The sequence below is a fragment of the Benincasa hispida genome, chromosome 1 (genome assembly GCF_009727055.1).
Source record: "Benincasa hispida cultivar B227 chromosome 1, ASM972705v1, whole genome shotgun sequence".
In the NCBI taxonomy this organism is placed as follows: Eukaryota; Viridiplantae; Streptophyta; class Magnoliopsida; order Cucurbitales; family Cucurbitaceae; genus Benincasa; species Benincasa hispida.
The window spans coordinates 64,687,609-64,709,202 of NC_052349.1; the positions used below are offsets into that span (position 1 = coordinate 64,687,609).

At 36.1% G+C, this 21,594-nt stretch overlaps 1 protein-coding gene across 1 annotated transcript; it reads right to left on the bottom strand.

The window, feature by feature from the left end:
- Positions 1-1,643: 1,643 nt before the first annotated feature.
- Positions 1,644-3,469, bottom strand: LOC120091730 (UDP-glycosyltransferase 92A1-like). Its single transcript, XM_039049850.1, has one exon. The coding sequence runs from the start codon at positions 3,324-3,326 to the stop codon at positions 1,836-1,838; it is 1,491 nt and encodes a 496-aa protein (XP_038905778.1). The 5' UTR covers positions 3,327-3,469; the 3' UTR covers positions 1,644-1,835.
- Positions 3,470-21,594: the final 18,125 nt, after the last annotated feature.

Genomic DNA, 21,594 nt, shown 5'->3' on the forward strand with positions numbered 1-21,594 from the left:
AAGTACAAGTTTTATTTTGGAATGATTGGCTTTTCAAAAAGTTTAGGTACCTTTTCTAGACCTTCAAAAGCACTTTTAATTTCCTTTTGTATATTTTTAGAAGTTCTAAATTAATGTAAACATAAACTATGGAAATTTTTTAAAATCTTAATTGGCGAAAGCAAATGCTATACGAAGTGGTTGTCGATGCATAGTTCATTAAGGCATTATAATTATTATTATTTTTATCTCTTGAGTGTAGTGAGTTCAAATATCTTCTCCTACCTAATATTTTTAATGAAAAAAATTATCCCCACTAAAATGTAGAGTGAATTAATTTATTAAAAGCATTCATGGAGTAGTTTTGAAATAATTAAAATCACTTTTGTTATATTTAAAGTGATTACCAACTAAAACAATTTATTATTTAATTTTATATTTTTGAACACAATTTTCATAAAAAAAATTGATTTTGAGTAATTAAAAATGTATTTGAAATTGATTTTAAATATGATCCAAGTGATTTTAACAATTTTCAAGCCACTCTCGAAGATGTTCTAGTCTTCAAAACTGAGTATAAAAATGTGTTGCATTACTCTTCTTCTTCTTCTTTTTTTTTTTTTTGTTGCACTAGCTGTATACATAGAGTTGTTGTTGAGGAAGTACATACTGCAGAGTTATTAAAGAAAGGTGCTTTTAGAATGAAATAAATACTTGAATTATTTATTTATTTATTATTATTATTTTTTTTGCAAAAAACATGTAAAACACATCTCAAGTGACATGTTTTGGGAAGTTATATTTTAAATGGTTAAAATCACATCTGTCTTATTTTGAAATCACTTCAAAATATGCATTTATCATTTCACTTTCAGGATATGAAAATCATGTAAAAAAGTGTTAGATCGAATATTAAAATCATTAAATCAAAATCACTTTAATAAATCATTTTTAATGAAATCATTATTTCTAAAATTGCTTTCAAACATGTTTTAAATACATTATAAGTTTCAGTTGAATAATAAAAATCTATTAGCATCCATATAATGTCGATCTAACTCAATGATAATAAATATGTACTATTCTTTCAAAATTAAAAGTTTAAATTTTCATTTCTCATTTGTTATACTAAAAAGTTTTAATTTTTATGTAGACGTGGGTGAAAATATCTGTCAAACATGTTTTTTAAAAATAGTTTTAAAATTTAAGAAATTCAATTAAAAAAAAGAAGGAATTTGGTTATTGATAAAGGGGCATTTCTCGTTTTTTTAAAATAAAGTAAATATAAAAAAATATCCATTTCTATCTCTACAGCTTCTACTAAATGTTATAAAAAGTTGAAATTTTCAAACAATTTTAAAAAGCTATAAACCAACCTCATATCTGATCTTTGTAAAATATATCATGACGTTTTATTAAATAGCATAAATTTTAAAAGAAAGCTATAATAAACCTTTAGATAGTTAAAAAATTTTATATAGCATTTATGAACTTTTTATAGTTTCAACATATGCTACTACTATTGTAATTTTGATAGATTCTCAAATATAATAACCAATTTGTTTAATTTTGGCCAAAGTAAATTTTACTCAAGTGTAATTGACATGATAAAGTCTCATGTCCCTATAATTGTTATACTCAAAAAGATTATTCAAATTTAAATATTAAAAAGCCAAAATGAGATTTAAACTTTATTTATTAGAAAGTGAACATAAAATCGATATACCTAATTCAATCATAAATAAGACATTTATTATCCGTTTCACAAGTGATATCGTCTACCCATCAACAAATGCAAATGTGGCACAAATAAATGCCACCAAAATGTCCCAAACTCGCAAATAACATTGGGACACTCAATTCATTGACACCCTCCCATCTGTCTTCCCCCTTTTGGACTCAATAATTGCAAGAAATTCTTCCAAACTCCTCAAAGATGAACCCTTTTCTTCATCGTCCTTAATTGCAGCTATCATATTGTCCTTAATAATGGCTGCCTTCTTCCTCATCTCTTCCCCTTTCCCACTTTCCCCCATCACCATTTCTATCACCTCCTTCACTTTCCCTCTCTTAATCTCACTCTCTTTTCCTCTTGTTAGCTCCACTCCAATCCCCATTTCTTCAACCAACATCTTCGAGTTGTATGCTTGCTCCGCCGCCATTGGCCACCCGATCATCGGAACCCCCTGGCTCAAGCTCTCCACCGTCGAATTCCACCCACAGTGGCTCAAAAACGCCCCCACTGATTTGTGCGACAAAATTTCCAATTGGGGTGCCCAATTTCTGATCAGTAATCCTCGATTCGTCTCCTTCATTCGCTCCTCGAATCGCTCCGGCAGCCATTGATGAGCTCTGAACTCTGCTTTTATGTCGTGTCCCAATGGCGGCCTCACTACCCAGATGAACACCTTCCCACTTTCCTCCAATCCGTAAGCTAATTCCAGCATCTGGGTCTCGCTGATTGTGTTTTGAGATCCGAATGAGATGTACAGAACGGAATTTCTCAGGTGGGAATTCAGCCAATTGATGCAATTTTCTAAATCCACGCCGGAATCTTTCTCTTTTCCCCACCGGCGGGCGGAGTTTTGAGGAAGAAGCGGCCCAATTGCCCAGACGGGGAGTTTGATGTAATCTCTCAAAAGCCCCAATCCGAAAGATTCAACTTCTTCGACGGTGTTACAGAGCCATCCATCGGAGTTCAAAGCAGATGAGAGTTGTGGCTGAAAATATTTGGACCAGGAATCTGTGCCGTCCCCTGCTAGTAAGAACCGGTGGAGTTGGGAGCGATGGAAACGGCACCGTTCTGGGAACCCCGGGATTGAGAAATCATCGGCAGTGGTGGACCGGTGAGGGAGATTCAACCAAAGAGAGATGTAGGCCAGAGTACCATAAGCACCGCAGGTAGTGAAATTGAAAATCGGGATGTTGAAGCTTCTAGCGACGGCCACCGACCAACCAAAGAATACGTCGGAGATTATACATAGTGGAGGCTTGCCATCTTTTTGAACGATGTCGGAGATTAGTTGTCGAAAGGGGAGTTCGAGGGCGGCGGAAGAGTGAAACAGAGTGGCGATTTGGTCTAGAGAGAGATTTTCGGTGTTCTCAGTGTTGGGTGGGAGGCCGTGTTCGGTGCTGGAGTATTGGAGCTCGGCGAGGTGGATTTTGGCGGTGGAGACGGTGGAGCGGAGGTATTGGATGTTAGAGGGGGTGTTGGCGATGGTGGTGGTGAAAACGGAGGATCTCCGATGGATTAAATTGGCGAGTTCTAGGAAGGGGATGAGATGTCCGTGGGCCATAAAAGGGATCATAAGGATGTGGTGGTCACCGGAGTTTGGTTCTGAGCCCATTTTTTCCGGTGGTTGGAGGGACTCTATTTTGGTAGAGAGAAAAACAGAGATGTGAAGAAGATTATATAAGGGGATTTATTTTATACATAGTGGAGTGGGTGGCAGACTGCCAGGCAATGGCAGTGGCAAAAGCCATCTTTTTCTTTTATACTAAAACAAACTTTTTAAGTATATTTAAATTTTAAGGTCTATTTCAACTTTGAAACTTATTTTATTTTGATCACTAACCTTTTAAAAAAATCTATTCTAATATTTAAATTTTTAAAAAGTACTTATTTTGATATGTTCTATTAAAATTCTATTAATTCTTAATAAAATGATAAGATGACTTGTCTTTTTATATGACTAGACTGTCAAATAAGTTAGACACGCTAAAAAAATATAGGGTTTACAACTTAATTCAAAGTCATTTTGTGTTAAGATTTTGGTCATTAGTACTTTATCGTGTTGGTTGTTGACATTTTACTTCGCCCTTCATTTTACTCATCACATGCTAGACATAATTTCATGAGTTAATAAAATCTTAATAACAGGGATTAAAATAAACACTTTTTAAAAGTTCAGAGACTAAAATGGTTGGTTTTTTAAAGTATAGGAACCCAAATAAAATAAGATTTAAAGTTCTGGAACGCTTTAAAGCCAACATGATGCTCCTTGGTCAGATGACTAAGATATTGGCGAATGCCACGTATGATCAAGAAAAGAGTACCCATAATCACATTGAAACCATGAAGTCAGTTGCTAAGAAAAAGGTAAAACCATAAATACTATCCAAAATAGTGAAGAGTGCTTGATAATATTCCATTCCTTGAAAGCATGTGAATACTAGAGCCAGTGAAATGGTAGCTACTAAAGCATAAACTGCTCGTTCTTCCTTCCCCACGAGTATAACATGATGAGTCCAAGTTACGGTTACTCTGAATAAAAGGAGAATAAGGGTATTAAGAAAAGGGATGATTTAAACCTATATTTAATTTAATCATTAACCGCCAATTTTAGGAATCTAATCTTAAATTGGTATTTATTTTATTTCACTCATTATATTTAATAACTTGGGTTAAAATATCATTTTGATTATAGTACTGAAAATGTATAAAGGATTGTTTGGGGCACTAATTGAGATATGATGTCTGGAATTCATATGTCTGTAGAGTCCATATATATGTAAAGTTCGTGTTTGTCATATGCCTGGGTATCTGGTTTAGTTTTTTGAACTCTAAGATCCCGTTTGGTAACCATTTGGTTTTTATTTTTCTTAATCAAATTCCAAAAACAAAAATAACTTTTTGAAAGCTATTTTTTTTAGTTCTTAAATTTTGGCTTGATTTTTTAAAGTATCGGTAAAAAGTAGATAACAAAGGAAGAAATTTAGAGCAGGATTAGTATCCATAGGCTTAATTTTAAAAAACAAAAACAAAAACAAAAACAAAAAGCAAAATGGTTACCAAATGAGACCTAAATAATCTATTTTTATGATGACTATTTTTGTCTTGAATTTTTTCTATTCAATAGTATAATTCTACTCATCTTTGTGTTGAATAAAATATGGATTGCAATTTTTTGTTCTTTTTAATTTTTAAATTCTTTCTTTATTATTTTTTTTGTATTGAACAATAACTAACCCACTACATTTCTTGCAGGAATATAGTTAAATAAGATAGAAAACTAAAGATAAATCAAAACTTTTGATTCCTATTTTTTTTTCATGAATTTCATGATCATCTTCTCCTTTTTCTTTTTCGTCTTATTGTTTCTTTGTATTTTTACTTTATCATGAATTTTTTTAATTGAATCTCCCCCATCATCTTAGCCCCAATAAAATGCCACTACATCTCTTCAATAATTTTACTTTCAATTCCTCCAAATTTGGAGCATCATCAAACAACAAATCTCATTTTTTTCACTATTTCTTGCCACAAAATGTTCCAGGAAAACAAATCTCCATTTAATGGTTTTTTTATGTGTTATATACTATTCAACTACATACATACTTTTCCAAATATTATTCACATTCATTTACTATGTGAATTCAATTAAATAAAAATATATTTTACAAATTTATGTGTACGAATATTACACCTAATGTAGACAAAATACTATTAAACCCTACTACATACTTTAACAATCATCGGTATTATAATAGTCGAAAGTGGTTTTCGAAGTTGATTATCCAAGATGATTTTTGCTGGAGTTTGTAGTTGGAGGTAGTTGTTGAAGCCTAAAGCCGGTTGCATGAATGTAGTATTGGAGTTGGTAGCCCGAGTTTGTCGTTGGAGGTATTATTCAAAGCCCGAAGTTGGTCATGCGGATGTGGTCTTCAAAGTTGAACATTGAAGATGATTTTCGCTGGAGTTTATCGTTGGAGGTGGTTGTTAGAGCTTAAAGTTCGTTGCATGAAGGTGGTATTGGAATTGGTTACTGGAGTTTTATCGTCAGAGGTAGTTATAAAAAATATGATCAAAGTTGATCATTAACAAATAATTTTTGTCATAGTTTAGTCGGAGGTGGTTGTTAGAGCTTAAAGTTCGTTGCATGAAGGTGGTATTGGAATTGGTTACTGGAGTTTTATCGTCAGAGGTAGTTATCGAATCCTCGAGTTGGTCGTTGGAGTTACCCGCTTGAAGGTGGTCATCGAAGGTGATTTTTGTCGAAGTTTGTAGTTGGAGGTGGTTGTCGGAGCCTACGAAGGTGGTTTTCGGAGCTGGTCATCAAAGTTTTATTATCGGAGGTGGTTGTTGGAATCCAAAATTGGTCATCGGAGTTGGTCATGGGAAGGTGGTTGTCGGAGTTGGTCGCCAAGATTGTCATCAGAGATAGTAGTTAGAATCCAGAGTTGGTTCTCAGAGTGTAGCAACGATAGTCGTCGACAGTGACCGATGGATGGAGCAATTGAAAACATTGGAAGAAGGAAGAGTTATGGTGAATTGGGGTGAGTTGGTAATAACTCAACTTCACCAACATTTAAAGTTAGTGGACCAAACACTGAATTGATATAGTATACCAATTCAACTCAACTCATGTTGATAAGCTAAATGCTCCTTAAGAGTTATATTGTAAGCATGTTGAGTAAATATGACAATAAAACATGGTGTAGAACACACTATTGACAATAAAACATGTTAAGATTATAAAGCATGTTAGTGTAAACTAATTATCGCGAGTAGATTGAGTAGATATACGATAAAATTAAAGATTATTTGAGAGCTCTTCATCAATTATTGAGGTACCTTGAGGCACAATGATTTTTTTTCTTTTTCATTTGAACCATTTCTCTATGGTGTTAGAGAGGGATATTTTGATGCAAAATGGCTAATATATAACGATGAAAATAAGCCTTTTCATGAAAATTAGCAAACCATATATATAACATGATCCACCATGCACCACAACAAATGTTACTTTTAATAGCATTTTAGGATAGCGTTTCATTTAAAATGTTATTAAAAGAGAAAAAAAAAGACCAAAATGTGGCAAAAAAAAGCAGGATGTGAAATTTATAGGTAAGGTGCACATTCAAAAGACTCAAACGCATCGAGTGAAAAGTGTTATTTGAGAGCTACCATATTCTCCAGGGTTTTACGATCTCTGGATATCTCTACAATGGTATGACATTGTCCACTTTGGGTATAAATCCTCATGATTTTGCTTTTGGAACTACCCAAAAAGCCTTATACCATTGGAGATAGTTGTTCTCCCTTATAAACTCATGATCATCCTCTTATTAACCGATGTGGGACTTTGATCGCATTCACACACAAAATACACATTTATCTCTTGTGTTATTTTAGGCCAATTTTATTGCAGCTATATAAAAGCTTGAATTGAGATTCAGTGATATTTTTATTTGTTTGTTGGATTTTTTTAGTCTTTTCATCGTGTTACATTCTCATATATTTCTTGTTTAGTTTTAGGTGGTAAATAAATGTTTCTAGTTGATCTATTGCTCTAATTGAGGGTTGGATCCATTAGAATCATTTGTATAATATGACACAAAAATTAAATTTGAACACCATTAGTTTTGTTGTAGAAAAATCATGTGTTCAATATGCTTGTGCTCGGTGCTTAATTAGATATATTTTTGTTGGATTATTGTTTCTTTAACATTGTTAAGATGTTACGCAATATAATAAATACATACAATATGACCGACTAGATTTGTATTATTTGGAGAAAGTTGTTTGACCACATATTAAATGTTTTTGTAGGCTCAATGAGATCGTTTTATAAGATTATGTATCAAACATTAATTGCTAGTGAAGTACCAGAGGCTGGTTACATCATTAGACAAGAAGATATTGTGTAACTCCTCAAAGAAATTGTTGAATGAGAATTTTTGGAGCAATCACAAATTGCCACGTTATTCACTAAATTAATGAAAAATCATAAAATTTGGGACTAATTAGGAGTTGACATGTGTCCCAAATTGAAATTGAAGACATAAATTAGCAAATTTCGATGATGCCACATGTTTTTATCATGATCTTTGGATGAAATAAAATTAGTTCAATCCAATTTTATTATTTAGGCTAAAGTCCAGTTGAACAAAAACAAATCCCAAATCCAAATTAGGTCCAAGTCCAGTTACTTGGGCCCAAAGGGCAGACCCATGGACAAATCATCGAGGGTCGGACCCATAGACCAATCAAGCACAAGTCCAACTAATTAGGCTCAAGGGTTAGACCCATGGAACAATCAAACCCAAGTCCAACTAATTGGGTTCAAGGATCAGGCTCATGGACCAATCAAACCTAAGTCCAACTAATTAGGGCCAAGAGCCAGACCCATGGATCAACTCCACAAGACCCACCAGAAAGCTCTATAAATAGAGAAGTTCTTCTCATTTGTGAGGAAACAATTCTAAATTTTTAGAGAGCCCAAGAGAATTCACCAATAACCAGAAGACTCCTAAACTCCTGAAGCTATACACTTTCTTGAAGACATAAGTCTTCTGAAGACACATAAAAGACTCTTCCAATACTTTGACTTCAAGAACATCACGTGCTTCAGTTCTTCAAGTTAAACCACACATTCAACTGAGAGAGAATAAGAGGATCAAGTGTTAGAGATCGAACCACAATGCATCAAATCAACATCTACACCAACATAAACTCAATTTCAACTCCACGCAATAAGTTTTTCTGGAAACCTCATGTGAACAAATTGGCACGCCCGATGGGACCTATCGTCTACCTCTTATCTCTCTCAACATAAAAAAAAATCAATGACATCAAAGAAAGTTTCATCTAAGGTAATTGCGACAAGAGACTCCTACATGGGACCTGGCACTCGTAGTTGTTCAAAGGAGGTGATGCAAGAGCAAAAACAACGTTTAGTCATCGCTAGAGATGTCTACAGGGCGAGACAGGGCCAGGGATGCCATTCCCCATCCCCATCCCCACTTTCCATTTCATTCTCCATCCTCGTAAAATTTTCTACGGGGATCGGGGTGGGGATTCCCCGCGAGGAATTTGCGGGGATCAAGTTCCCCGTGGAGAATTTTTCCTTGTTCTTTTTTTTTTTTGTAAAAAATCAATTAATTTAAATCTTTAATGTGAGAAAATTTTAATTAAATAATTAACTTTATCACTAAATTGTTTATTATGGTTAGTTTAACATGAAAATTTTAATTTAAAGATAAATTAATTACTCAAATTTTGGCCAAAAAAAGCTAATTAATATTTTTAGTAGAAAAAAATAAATATAAATAAAATTATTCACATATATAATCAAAATTTAAATATTCAATTTAAACATATTCATTATCTTTCCCAATAAATAATCAAATATGAAATTTAAATGTAATATTTATATAATAATAATAATAACATAACATTAGATAACTATACTAAATAAATATGTAGAAGCTAATCGGGACGGGCACAAGGAATGCATTCCTCATCCCCATCCCCATTTAACTCACGGAAAAATTTTTCCCCACTCCTTCCCCCATTCCCCGCTTAATAGAGGAATCTCCATCTCATTCGGAGTCCCATCCCCGTGGGAAAATTGGACATCTCTAGTCATCACGCACAACATCTTGAGGTAGATGACAAAATCTCCTAAAGGCAGGATTGTCATCAAGGAGAATCCCTCGTTTGACGACTCTACGTCTGCCTCCAACAAGTAAAAAAGGGAATCACACCCAGATGTGATTTCTATCATGATGGCAGATGTAATAGCCAAGGCGGCCATGACAGAAATGGAAAGGAAGATAAATTTTCTGATGAAGGGCAAGGGAGCGAGATCATGAGATCGTTGTCTTAAGAGAATAGATGCAGTCTTGAGAAGCTGTTGAATCAAGCCAAACTCATGTCGTCAAAGCAAATGACAAAGGGAAGTCCGTGTTGCAGGAAAATCAACTATAACAATAAGCTTTTGTTGCCTCTCTATCGATCCAACAGCTGCAAGATATGATCATGACTTCCATAAGGGCTCAGTATGGAGGCCTGCCTTAGACCTCTTTTATGTATTCCAAGCCATACACCTAGAGAATTGACAGCTTGAGAATGCCTACTGGGTACCAACCCTCAAAGTTCCAGCAATTCAGCAGCAAGGGCAGCTCAAAAGCAACATATTACCCACTTTGTGGAGACATGCGAGAACGTGGGAACTAGGGGAGATCTGCTAGTTAAATAGTTTGTCAAAACCCTCAAAGGAAACACTTTTGACTGATACACTGACTTAGAACTTGAGGCAATCGATAGTTAGGAGCAGCTTGAGAGGGAATTCTTGAACCGTTTCTACAACACCACACGCATTGTCAACAAGATGGAGTTGAAAAACACCAAGCAACAGAAAAGGAAGCCAGTCATTGACTACATCAACTGAGGGATAGCACTGATCTGGACTGTAAAGACTGACTCACTGAACTTTCTGTGGTAGAAATGTGCAGCCAAGGTATGCACTGTGGACTCTCTATATTCTACAAGGAATAACCCCTACATTTGAAGAATCGGTGACTTATGCCCATGATATGGAGTTAAGCATCGCCAATAGTGAAACAAAGGATTTCTTGATCCCTGAAATGAAGAAGGATAAGAATGAGATAAAGGGCACTGAGAAGATTGTGAAAGACACCGCAAAGGAATCAATGGTCATTAATGCGACCTTGCTGAAGTTTTCTTCGAAAGGAAAGGAAAAGAAAATTAAAAAGAAAGATGATGGAGGTGAAAGACGTCGTCTGACTTTGAAGGAGAGGCAGGAAAAAGTCTATTCATTTTTTGACTCTAAAGTCGCTAATATGCTCGATCAACTTATCTCTGATAAAACCACTAAATTCAAGACACCCCCTTTTTATTCCCACTTTCCAAGTGGAATATAGTCTCTTTACTAAATTATATTTTACTTAACTCCTCTATAAGTCTTATCTCTCTCATTAAGACGTTCCATCTTGTAGAATTCTCCTTTGCCAATTTGCATACTTTTAAACTCCAAAAGACTTTTGTTTTTTCAAATTTGCCTAACTTGGATCTCCTCATCATAGTAAGGCTATGGATTTAGTCTAGATATACTAAAATAATCCTTCAACCAAAACAAATAACCCCTTGCTTTATTCCCTTTAAGTCCAAGGTCATGTCCAACTATATTAGCTTCCTTTAATGATATCAACTTAGCTAGATATTCCAAAATAATTCTTATTATCACTACACATACTTTACCTAGTCCATCAAGTTCCTAGTATTACCAAAGTGCTTATGACTTATTAATCCTTTTCAAAGTTCCTCTCGAAACGTTTGGTTTAATATCTCAGAAATTTTAATGAATCTATAGGCCCTTCTTCTTTTCCTTCTTATCCATAAAACAGCTTTTAACCTTATACTTAAGTTTTGGCCTATGTACTTATACTACCACCAACTGAACTAACCAACATAAAACGTAACACTAGTCCCAGATGAATTCTTGCCTCGACAATTTTATTCTTGAGCTTAAACATATACATACCTTTATTCCTGAACTTTCATAACTCTATATAGTTTCATCAACCTTTAAGAACTTTAAACTGAGGTATATATATTTGTTCGTTTCTAACATAATTTCCATGAGATAAACTAGCGCCAAATGACCTCATAATTTATTCTATTTTATTTTTCTCCTTTTGTAGTGTCGTACCTGATAATCCTCTGATAATAACTTCTATCATGTCATTGTCCTAACATTAGAACATATTGGTGCATTTAAGCTAAACAAATATTTTAACGCACAAGTATCATAAAACTTTTAATTGATAGGATATATCTGGCGATGATGAGGAATCTGTTCATGGGCCATAGGGACAATCTGGACTTACATAGTAAGTTAGTCTACAGAACCCAAAACATGGGCTTTGATACCAGCTGTATCGACCTGACCCCCTAGGACTCAAGTTAGGCCGTTACTAAACACTGCATGCATGGAACTTAAAACGACACCCTTTTATAGGGAAATAAATGCTAAATAAATAAGGTAAATTCAAAAGACTTTCATTAAATTCAAATATTAAAAACAGATGATAGGGTACCCATAAATCATAAATGATAATAAATATGTCTGAAAACAAATCTTAATAGTAAGTTTCAAACATCAAAACTGAAAGTTGAAAACATGAAAAGAAATCTAAATATCATGAGCGGAAGCATAAAACTGGTCCTAGTGGCTCGATCACAGATTCTGCTTGTCAATCGCCGATACATCTCTACCTTTACCTGAAACGACAACATGAAAAAGGATGAGTATAAAATACTCAGTAAGTAACCCCACTACTGGGGTCAGGCTAGACATCTATGTCCTCTAGATGCCTACCTCTGGTGGAACATATACACTTTTCTAGTCCTTAGGGGACATATACATACATGAAAAGCTGATTTTTATCCTACTGTAGTTAAGTATGCCCATTACCTCTAGTAAGTCCCGTAGGACCCACAACCTCTAGTGAATCCTGAAGGAAACACAACCTCTGGTGGATCTCGAAGGAAACCACCACCTCTAGTGAATCCCGAAGGAAACACAACCTCTGGTGAATCCCGAAGACAACCTCTGGTGAATCCCAAAGGAAACACAGCATCTAGTGGGCATCTAACTAATTAGTGAGGACACTATCACAATCTCATCATGGTTCTATAACATACATATACACCTCAACATCATGGCTCTACAACATACATATACCTCTTGTCATCCTAGTTTCATAATATACATATACATCTCATCATCCCCAGATTTAGTAGGATCTCCAAGAATAATAATATAATCAAATTATGCTAGCATTCAAACATCTCTATGTGCATCTAGTCTTTTAAATTCTCGTGTCAGCAAGGCATACATAAACATCAAACATCAATATATCTTCAGTAAATCATAATTATCAATAATTGACTCTAGTCCTTTCAAACCTCAGTCAATGAAGGCATACATGACCATCATGTTAACTAATGATCCTCTATAAATCATAATTATCATTGCCTGGTACTAGGACAGTTTCAGTAGTAAAATTACTAATTAATTCAGCAACCATGACCTAGAATAATGAATCCAAAATTTTAATTTATCCTTTGGGGTCTAAACCCAATTAACCAAATTGGTCCAAATGTCTTTAATTGAACTTACCAAAAAAGAATGAGGCTTGATCCAAAATTAGTTCCGAAACTCAGATCAATTAGCGAACCTGAGCATAAAAACAAAACCCACATTGAACAACTTCCACAATTACCCTTAATTCAAAACCCCAAAGTGTTGAAATTCACCAATCTTAACAATGTCCCAAATTTGTGAACAACACCTCAAAATCTTCCGAGACATGAATCTACTTACGAAATCTTGAAGAAACTGATTCCGAACACACTGGACAACAACACTGACGTCCTTCAAACCTTGATTTCAACCAAAACAAGAATTTGATGGCTTGAGGAGAGGTGAACTAAGACCAATGTACATAGAGGCGTTCGACAGTGACGAACCCAACCCACTGAAAGGTGGCTAGCGGTAGACGACAACCGGATGACACTCGATTCAAGAACGCCAACGTGGATCCGTAAACGGCCAAGCGGTAGGCAATTAGAAGCGTTGTTGACTCAGCTGGAATGGAGGCTGGCGCAAATTTGGTTGGTTGGCAACTCGAGGACGCAAACGACGTCAAACTGAGCGGCGACGACCCATGCAGCGGTCGGCGGTGCTCCAACGACGAACGACGAGTGGCTAGGTCGAAAAAGTGACACGAATTGACGGACATGGACGGCGGCTCGGACGCGGACAACGAAGGCTAACAGTGTGGCATGTGGTTGAGTCTCGGCGAGGATGGACAACTCGGACGTGGACGGTGATGGCTAGCGGCGACTGACGAGGAGGCTAGAGCTCACGGGGGAGGGGTTCACGTAGGGGAAGAAGAAGGGAGAGACCAGATTTTTTTTTAAAAGAAGAAAATAAAAAATAAAAAATAAAAAGTTTATTTTATTCTATCTCATTTTATTCTTTCCTTCGATACACAAAAAATATATATATATTTTAAAACCCTTTCATTTTCCTCTTAAAATCCAAATTTCAAAACCAAACCAATTTTCCCGAATTAAATCCAAATTTTGACATTAACTTAAAAATTAAATTCACTTAAACTTAAATTAATTGCGACATAAGTCCAAATCTTTCCTTTAAACAAACTTAAGTTTCGAAATTAACAAAATTGTCCTCAAACTTTACGAAAATAAAAAATTTGAATTATGAAAAGCTCAAGATGTTACAGATGCCCTTAATCTCATATGATCCAATAGATTGTAAATCTTGTATGAACAAACATTTATGTGATTAATAATATTTGATATTTTATTCACTATGTCTATGAAATATATGATATATTTTAGTTGCATTAACCATAAACCAATAAACTAACATCCAAGGTTATCGTTGTAACTTAAATATGTATGTGGAGACATACAGGTGGATCATGTTTAAGTGATAACCTAAATGGTCTGTAGTATATGGATAAGGCTGGGTACCTTATCCTGGTGTATGAGTATGACCTGTTTTGTAGGTGTTACAAATGTTGTAAAGTGTTACAAATGATTTGATCCTAATCATTCATGTATTAGACATGCGAGCAGGGATATTCTATACAAAGAAGTTTGTATAAGACTGGACCACGAAATGTTTAGTCTCATTATATAACGCCGTTCATAATAGAGACTTTCATTTCACTAGGATGACCATAGGTAATATGACCTTAATCCTGAATGAGTTGTGAATTCCTGCCTATGAGAGCGGTCCTTTGATTTGTATAGGTGAAAGTGGCCAGATCACTGACTCAACAAGCCTACAATTTTGGGGATTCGTCTGATTGGGGAGCTGGGAACTCAGCTACACAAGATGAAATTCATTCATTCCCTGAAGCAGGGGTAAGTAGATAAATTGCTCATTTAAGGGTTGATTTCGGGTCTTGAACAATATGGCGCCACACCCTCTTTTGGCCCAAGAGAGATTTAGTCATAGTGGGACTATGATCTATTGTTCATTAGAGGGATCAGTGGTACTTAAGAAGTTAGATATAACTATAGGGGAAAAAATTTAATTTTCCCCAGTTATACTTATGAGTGATTTGTGAAGGGTCATCGTTGTTGGGATTGGTGTCCTAATTCTCCCGGAGTCTCGTTGTTTGTAATGATACACATTGTTTTATGGATAAAATAACTATTATTTCATTCTTGCATTTAGTCATATCCAATAAATAGATCTCCATTGTTATCTTATGTAAACTTAAGCATGTATATGTAATATACAAGTGGATCATGACTTAAGTGATAACCTAAATAGGTCTGTAGTATAAGGATTAAGATGGGATACCTGATCCTGGTGACATTACGAATACGGCCCGCTTTGTAGAGGTTTGCAAGTGTTGTAAACTACTACAGATGGTAGATCCTGACCATTCATATGGAGACGTGCGAGCGGGGGTGTCCTATACAAAGAGTTTGTATAAGACCGTACCACGAGATGACTAGACTCTGTATATAATGCCATTGATACTAGAGACTTACATCTCACCTAAATGATCATAGGTGACACGACCTCAATCCTGAGTGTTTTGGGAACTCCTGCCTTTGAGGGGCGATCCTTTGATTAGTATGAGTGAGAGTGACCAGATTGCCAACTCAACATGCTTACCTTTTTAGGGACTTGTCTGATTTGGGAGCTGAGAACTCAATACACAAGATGAAATTCACTCATTTCCTGAAGCAGGGATAAGTAGAGAGATTGCTCCCTTAAAGGTTGGTTCCAGGGCTTGAACATAGTTTCCACAACTTCTCTTTAGAAGAGAGAACTCAGTCATAGTAGGACTATGACATATGTTCATTAGAAAATTCAGTGGTACTTAAGGAGTTAGATGTAACTACAGGGGCATAACGGTTATTGGTAGAGCTATACTTACGAGCGATCTGTGAAGGGTTATCGCACTGCTGATTGGTTAAGATGGACACATAATACATCTATGGTAAGAAGAGTTCAGTTGTCAGTCTTTAGTGGAGTGCCTAGTAGTTAACGGATGGTGGATCCCGTGGCTAAAGACTTTAATCAGTTATTCACGTACTGTTGGAGCTTCAGGCTACAGGTCCATAAGGTCCCCTTGGTAGCTTAATGGATTCAATTAAGGATAAGTTTTTGGTTTTGATTTGAAATGTTCAAATTGACAATAGGTAATTCGATTACATGTGATATGATCGGTATGATGTATGAGATATATCTAGTGGAGGATTAATGTAAATGAGATTTACATTAAGTACCATGGAATAGAAAAAGAGCTATAGTTTATATGTTTCATGAGATGAAATATTAAAACTCTAGGTTATAAATATAGTATGGTAAGTTAGTTATCATTTATATTTATAATAATATTAATTATTGGATAATAAACTCTTTTTCTCTAATAATCAATTGAGTGGGAGGTTATTGGTGGTTTCATGGTAACCGTGAGATAAAAAGAAAAATGTTTTCCTAATTTTAGTAAGAAAAGAAAAAGCTTGACATTTTGTGAATTTGAGATTTTCTCTTTCGGAAATATACTCACGGAAAGTTGTCAAGTAAATAGGATTTACTAAGCGATAGCTTGGATAAGGTAAACGATCGTGGAGTGTTAGTAAGTGACAGACACTCAGCTAAACAATGAGCTAAACGATCGCATAACTTTTGCTAGACGACCGCTTAGCTTTTCCTAAACGCTGGCACGATCTATGTGAATAGGTTCTCCATCTCCCATTTGCTCAATCATTTACACGATGTGTTTCCCTTGTCCTTCCCTCAAATCAAGTCCAACACGAAGCCCACTCTTTGGATTCTCACCTTGATACAAAGTAGCCTTCTTGGTGGTGTCATACTCACTCGACACCTGTCGAGTCTGTAGAGGTTGTTCGTATGGTTCGGGGTTTGTGGCCAGAAGACCACTGACTTCGAGTGCACGGTATTGTGTTGTGTAGCGTTGTTTGATGAACGTGTGGTTGCGTGTTGCTTGTGATCGAGCGTTCTTAATCAAGGAGCTTGCGATGAATCTACAAAAGTGGTAGCAGTTTATTCTTGATCTTTTGTATAAACATGCTGTATATTATATATTTTGCATAACTGATGATGGGCAGAAATGCACGTCATTTAGGTCTTTTATTTAGAATTATGAATGTTGTTAAGCAGAATATACGGCAATTATATAGGAATTCATGAGAAAATGAGTTTGCATCGTTCAGCATTAAGAATCTCGGCTAACCACTATTATACGTTATTATGCGTTCAATTGTCTATCTTTAGTTAACGCAAACGACGGCATATGCAGAAGCTGAGTTATCGCAAAGACGACCGCATGTGGAGAACTTCTCCATCGCAAAGGCGAACGCATACATTTAACGCATGGGTGTTACGATAATCAACCGCATGCGTCCATCGCATAGGAGTTGCGATCGTTAAGCGATTGCGGTCATCGTGTAGAAGTTGTGGTAATCAAGAAAATGCGGTCATTGCAAGATTACGGCTACACGATCATAACCATAATAGTGGGATGAATGCAAGGTTGGTGGAATGGAAACATTAACGCATATCTCGAGAAAATCAAAAGATGATATTGACATTTCACCTACCACGCCGTTAGCAGCAGAGATTCAGAAAAGAACCATCGCACTGTGAATGTCAGAATCAGAGCAGGTCCATTAATGTTGTCGATGATCCAGCTCTATAAATAGAAGCCGATGAATAGAATTTCATTTTATCCAAGTTTCTACCTTTGGGTGGATTCATCCATTCCGAGTGACGATCAGAGCCTTCGTTGGAGTTAGATCTCAAGAGAGTCAGCTCCACCGCCCTTCCATGGCACCACCGACAGCCGTGACACATATCTGCTAGAAGCAAGACATTGCTTCCAGCTAGCCTTTTCCATTTCTCTTCTTTCCTTATATTGTATTGTATTACATTTTAGCTTAAGGAATTAATACATTTTGTGATCAATGCATTTCTATGTTTCCTTCGATTCCATCTCCATCTTCCTTTACTTAGCATCTTTACATTCATTGCATCACTTAGTGAGATTGCTAGAGTATCACATACTTAATCATGCGGCATAGGAATATGAAGCATGTAGCAAACCATCGGAAGGTGTGCGTTGCGTGAGTGTGGTGAGAACCTTATTTGCTTAGTGTGCAGCTATAGCAACGCCTGTCTATAGGCAGACGCAACGCTTGTCTATGAGTAAAGTCAGCAACAACTAACTGCCCGGGAGGGTAAGTGGTTAGTCGCATTAAGCAATGTAAGCAAGTATTCACTAGAGATAGGAATAATCTTACATCAGGCAAGTTTATGCGGTTACCTTGTCTTATGAGTGCATCATTCATCATTTAGGCATACTTGAGAGAGTAGTCTAAAAACCAAATCTAAGACTCGAGAGAGCGGATTGGATCGCATAAGCAAGAATGGGAAACTTAGAGATAAGCTCCGTTTGCTATTACACAGTGTATGCACCCTATGGAGAGGATACTGCATGCGTCCAATAAGTAGGATACGGTGGTATGCGGTCATCTTGTTTATGTGTGGGAGCACATGAGCAGGAATAGAGACTTAGGAATAAGGCCTCTCGACACTTCGCATATACATCACATGCGTCCTAGAGTTAGGCGCAAGTGTGTGTAGCATGACCGCATAGCTTGCGTTGGTTGAGGTTGCCCTTGCGGTCAAACTTAGGGTTGCAATGAAGACATCCTCACATTTTTTCTATTTTTCCATGAATTTACTACGCGTCAACAGTTGCGATGTCTCTACCCTCATTCATACTTCCACTGTTTTGTCTGTTAGTTAGGAGTAAGAGTAGTTTATAGCTTATCATACCCATCATTCTTTTATTCATCCATCGCATACACATTACCGTATACGTCTAGCTACAAGTTCCTAAGTTCGACTTCAGATCACCCAAGAAACTTGCGTTCGTGTTATACTTGGCGTGAGTGCAAGAAAACTTATGACAGGAACTCAAGGTCATCGCATATAAGAGTAACGCATATTTTCATTCTAACGCATGACCATCGACGCATGATAACCAACACATAACTTAAGACATGCATCGCACAATTGCGTTCACTAATTTTTTTCATCAATAACTATATGTTTTTCTTTGAGATTGTAATTGTAAAGTTCATATACGATTGTAATTTGGAATGGTCTTTCTCCTACTCATGGAAATCCTCGTGTTCGATTTTCTTCAATTGGTATCAGAGCCAGGTTGTTCTGATATTCCAAATTTCAATTCGATTTTGAACTTTTTTTACAGTCTTGGTGGGTTTTCTCCATTTGTATTTAATTGTTAAGTGCATTTGATAATTAATTTTCTTTTTCTCTCTAACCACCTTAGTAGGAAGTTATTTAGTTTTATGGTAAAATGAGATAAATAAAAATATGATTTTTATTATCCATAATTCCAGAGACTCAGTGTTACACGATTGAGTATCTATACGATCAACTTTGAGAGCCTATGCAATAGACTCTGTTCACTAAATGATTGAAGAAAAACCTATGTGATAGAGTTGTTCGTGCTTCAATCGTCTAGAGTTGTTCGTGCTTCAATCGTCTTCCTCCTCCAAACCAAAAACACCTCCTAACCAAAATAGCCAGAGCCCACCACTTTTGGGTTCTCATTCCAAGAATACCAAGGTAACTAAGTGGTAGTGTCCTCTTTTGTTTCGAAAGCTACGTTGTTGTTTGCTACTGTTTGGACTGTTCGTGCTTGTGAATGCATTCGTGAACGTTCGAGGGATTTACTTGAAGAAGAGTTCTTCAAAGGTATAATCTCTTAAACCTCGTTTCTTATTTAAAAAGCATGCTTTAATTTAGTTTTGTGCATAATCTATTTGTTTTACTGTAAATGTATGCATTTAATCAAAATGGGATTTGGATGATCCCTTCCGCTCAAAAGTTCTTGGTAAAACGAGTTCCTTCAGAAGCAACTTCGAGCGCTTTAACATTGATTATATGTTATGATGAAAGAAAAGGCTTGGTCTAGTTTTGGACCCTCAAACCTGTGGTTGTACGGTTTTAGCAAGAGATCAAAATCACAGATTTTCAAAACACTCAGGATTGAGGTCATGTCACCTATGGTCGTTTAGGTGAGATGTAAGTCTCCAGTATCAACAACGTTATATACAGAGTCTAGTCATCTCGTGGTTCAGTCTTATATAAACTCTTTGTATAGGACCTGTCTCTTATACACATCTAGATGTGTATAAGAGACAGGTGTCACCTATGGTCGTTTAGGTGAGATGTAAGTCTCCAGTATCAACAACGTTATATACAGAGTCTAGTCATCTCGTGGTTCAGTCTTATATAAACTCTTTGTATAGGACACCCCCGCTCGCATGTCTCCTCATGAATGGTCATGATCTACCATCTGTAGTAGTTCACAATACTTGCAAACCTCAACAAAGCGAGCCGTATTCGTAGTGTCACCAGGATCAGGTATCCCTCCTTAATCCTTATACTACAGACCTATTTAAGTTATCACTTAAGGCATGATCCACTTGTATATCTCATATACATGCTTAAGTTTACATGCGATAACTATGAAGCATTGTTTATTGTATATAAGTAAATGCCAGAATAAAATAACTTTTATTTTATTCATAACAATGTGTATAATTACAAACAACGAGACTTCGAGAGAATTAGGACACCAATCCCAACACTCGGAGCCACTGATTACTTTTCAAGGTGGGTCGAGGCTATCGCCTTGAGGGAAGCTAAGAAAGAATATGTGGTGGACTTTATTTACACTCATATCATCTATCGGTACGGTATTCCCATCGAATCGTGATAGATAATGGGAGGCAGTTCTCCAATAGCTTGATGGATAGGTTGTATGAGAAGTTTAAGTTCAAGCAGTTCAAGTCATCCATGTACAATGCTGCTGCTATTGGGGTTGATGCCCTAAATCTCGTAGGGTCTTATAGTTTGTAAATGTATTATACAAATATCCTATTTATTTAATAAAATATATGATGCTTTACTTTATTTTATTTTAGTTACATTAACCACAAACCAATAAACTAAGATCCAAGGTTATCTTGCAGCTTAAAACATATATGTAGAGACATACGGATGGATCATATTTTAAGTGATAGCCTAAATGGTTTGTAGTAGATGAATAAGGTTGGATACCTTAACCTGGTGACACTACGTGTATGGCCTGCTTTGTAGATGTTACAATTGTTGTAAAGTGCTAGAAATAATCTGATCCTGGTCATTCAAGTGGAGACATATGAGCGAGGATATTCTATACTAAGGAGTTTGTATAAGACCGGACCATGATATATTTAGTCTTATTATATCAGATGTTCATAATATAGACTTACATTTTACCAAGATGACCATATGTAACATGACCTGAATCCTGAGTGAGTTGTGAACTCCTGCTTATGAAGACACTTCTTTGATTTGTATGGGTGAGAGTGGCCAGATCGTTGACTCAACAAGCCTACCATTTTGAGGATTCGTTTGATTAGGGAGCTAGGAACACAACTACACAAGAAGGAATTCACTCCTTCCCCGAGGTCAGGTAAGTAGATAAATTGCTCCCTTAAGAGTTGATTTCAGGGCTTGAACAATGTGGCACTGCACCCTCTCTTGGCTCAAGAGGGATTTTGTCATAGTTGTACTATGATTTACTGTTCATTAGAGGGATCAGTGGTACTTAAGAAGTTAGGTGTAACTACAGGGGGAAAACGGTAATTTTGGTCTAGCTGTACGTTCGAGCAATTTGTGAAGGGTCATCGTACTATTGATTGGTTAT

Coding starts and splice junctions, on each gene's coding strand:
- LOC120091730 (XM_039049850.1), bottom strand. CDS start 3,326: ATGGGCTCAGAACCAAACTCCGGTGACCACCACATCCTTATGATCCCT.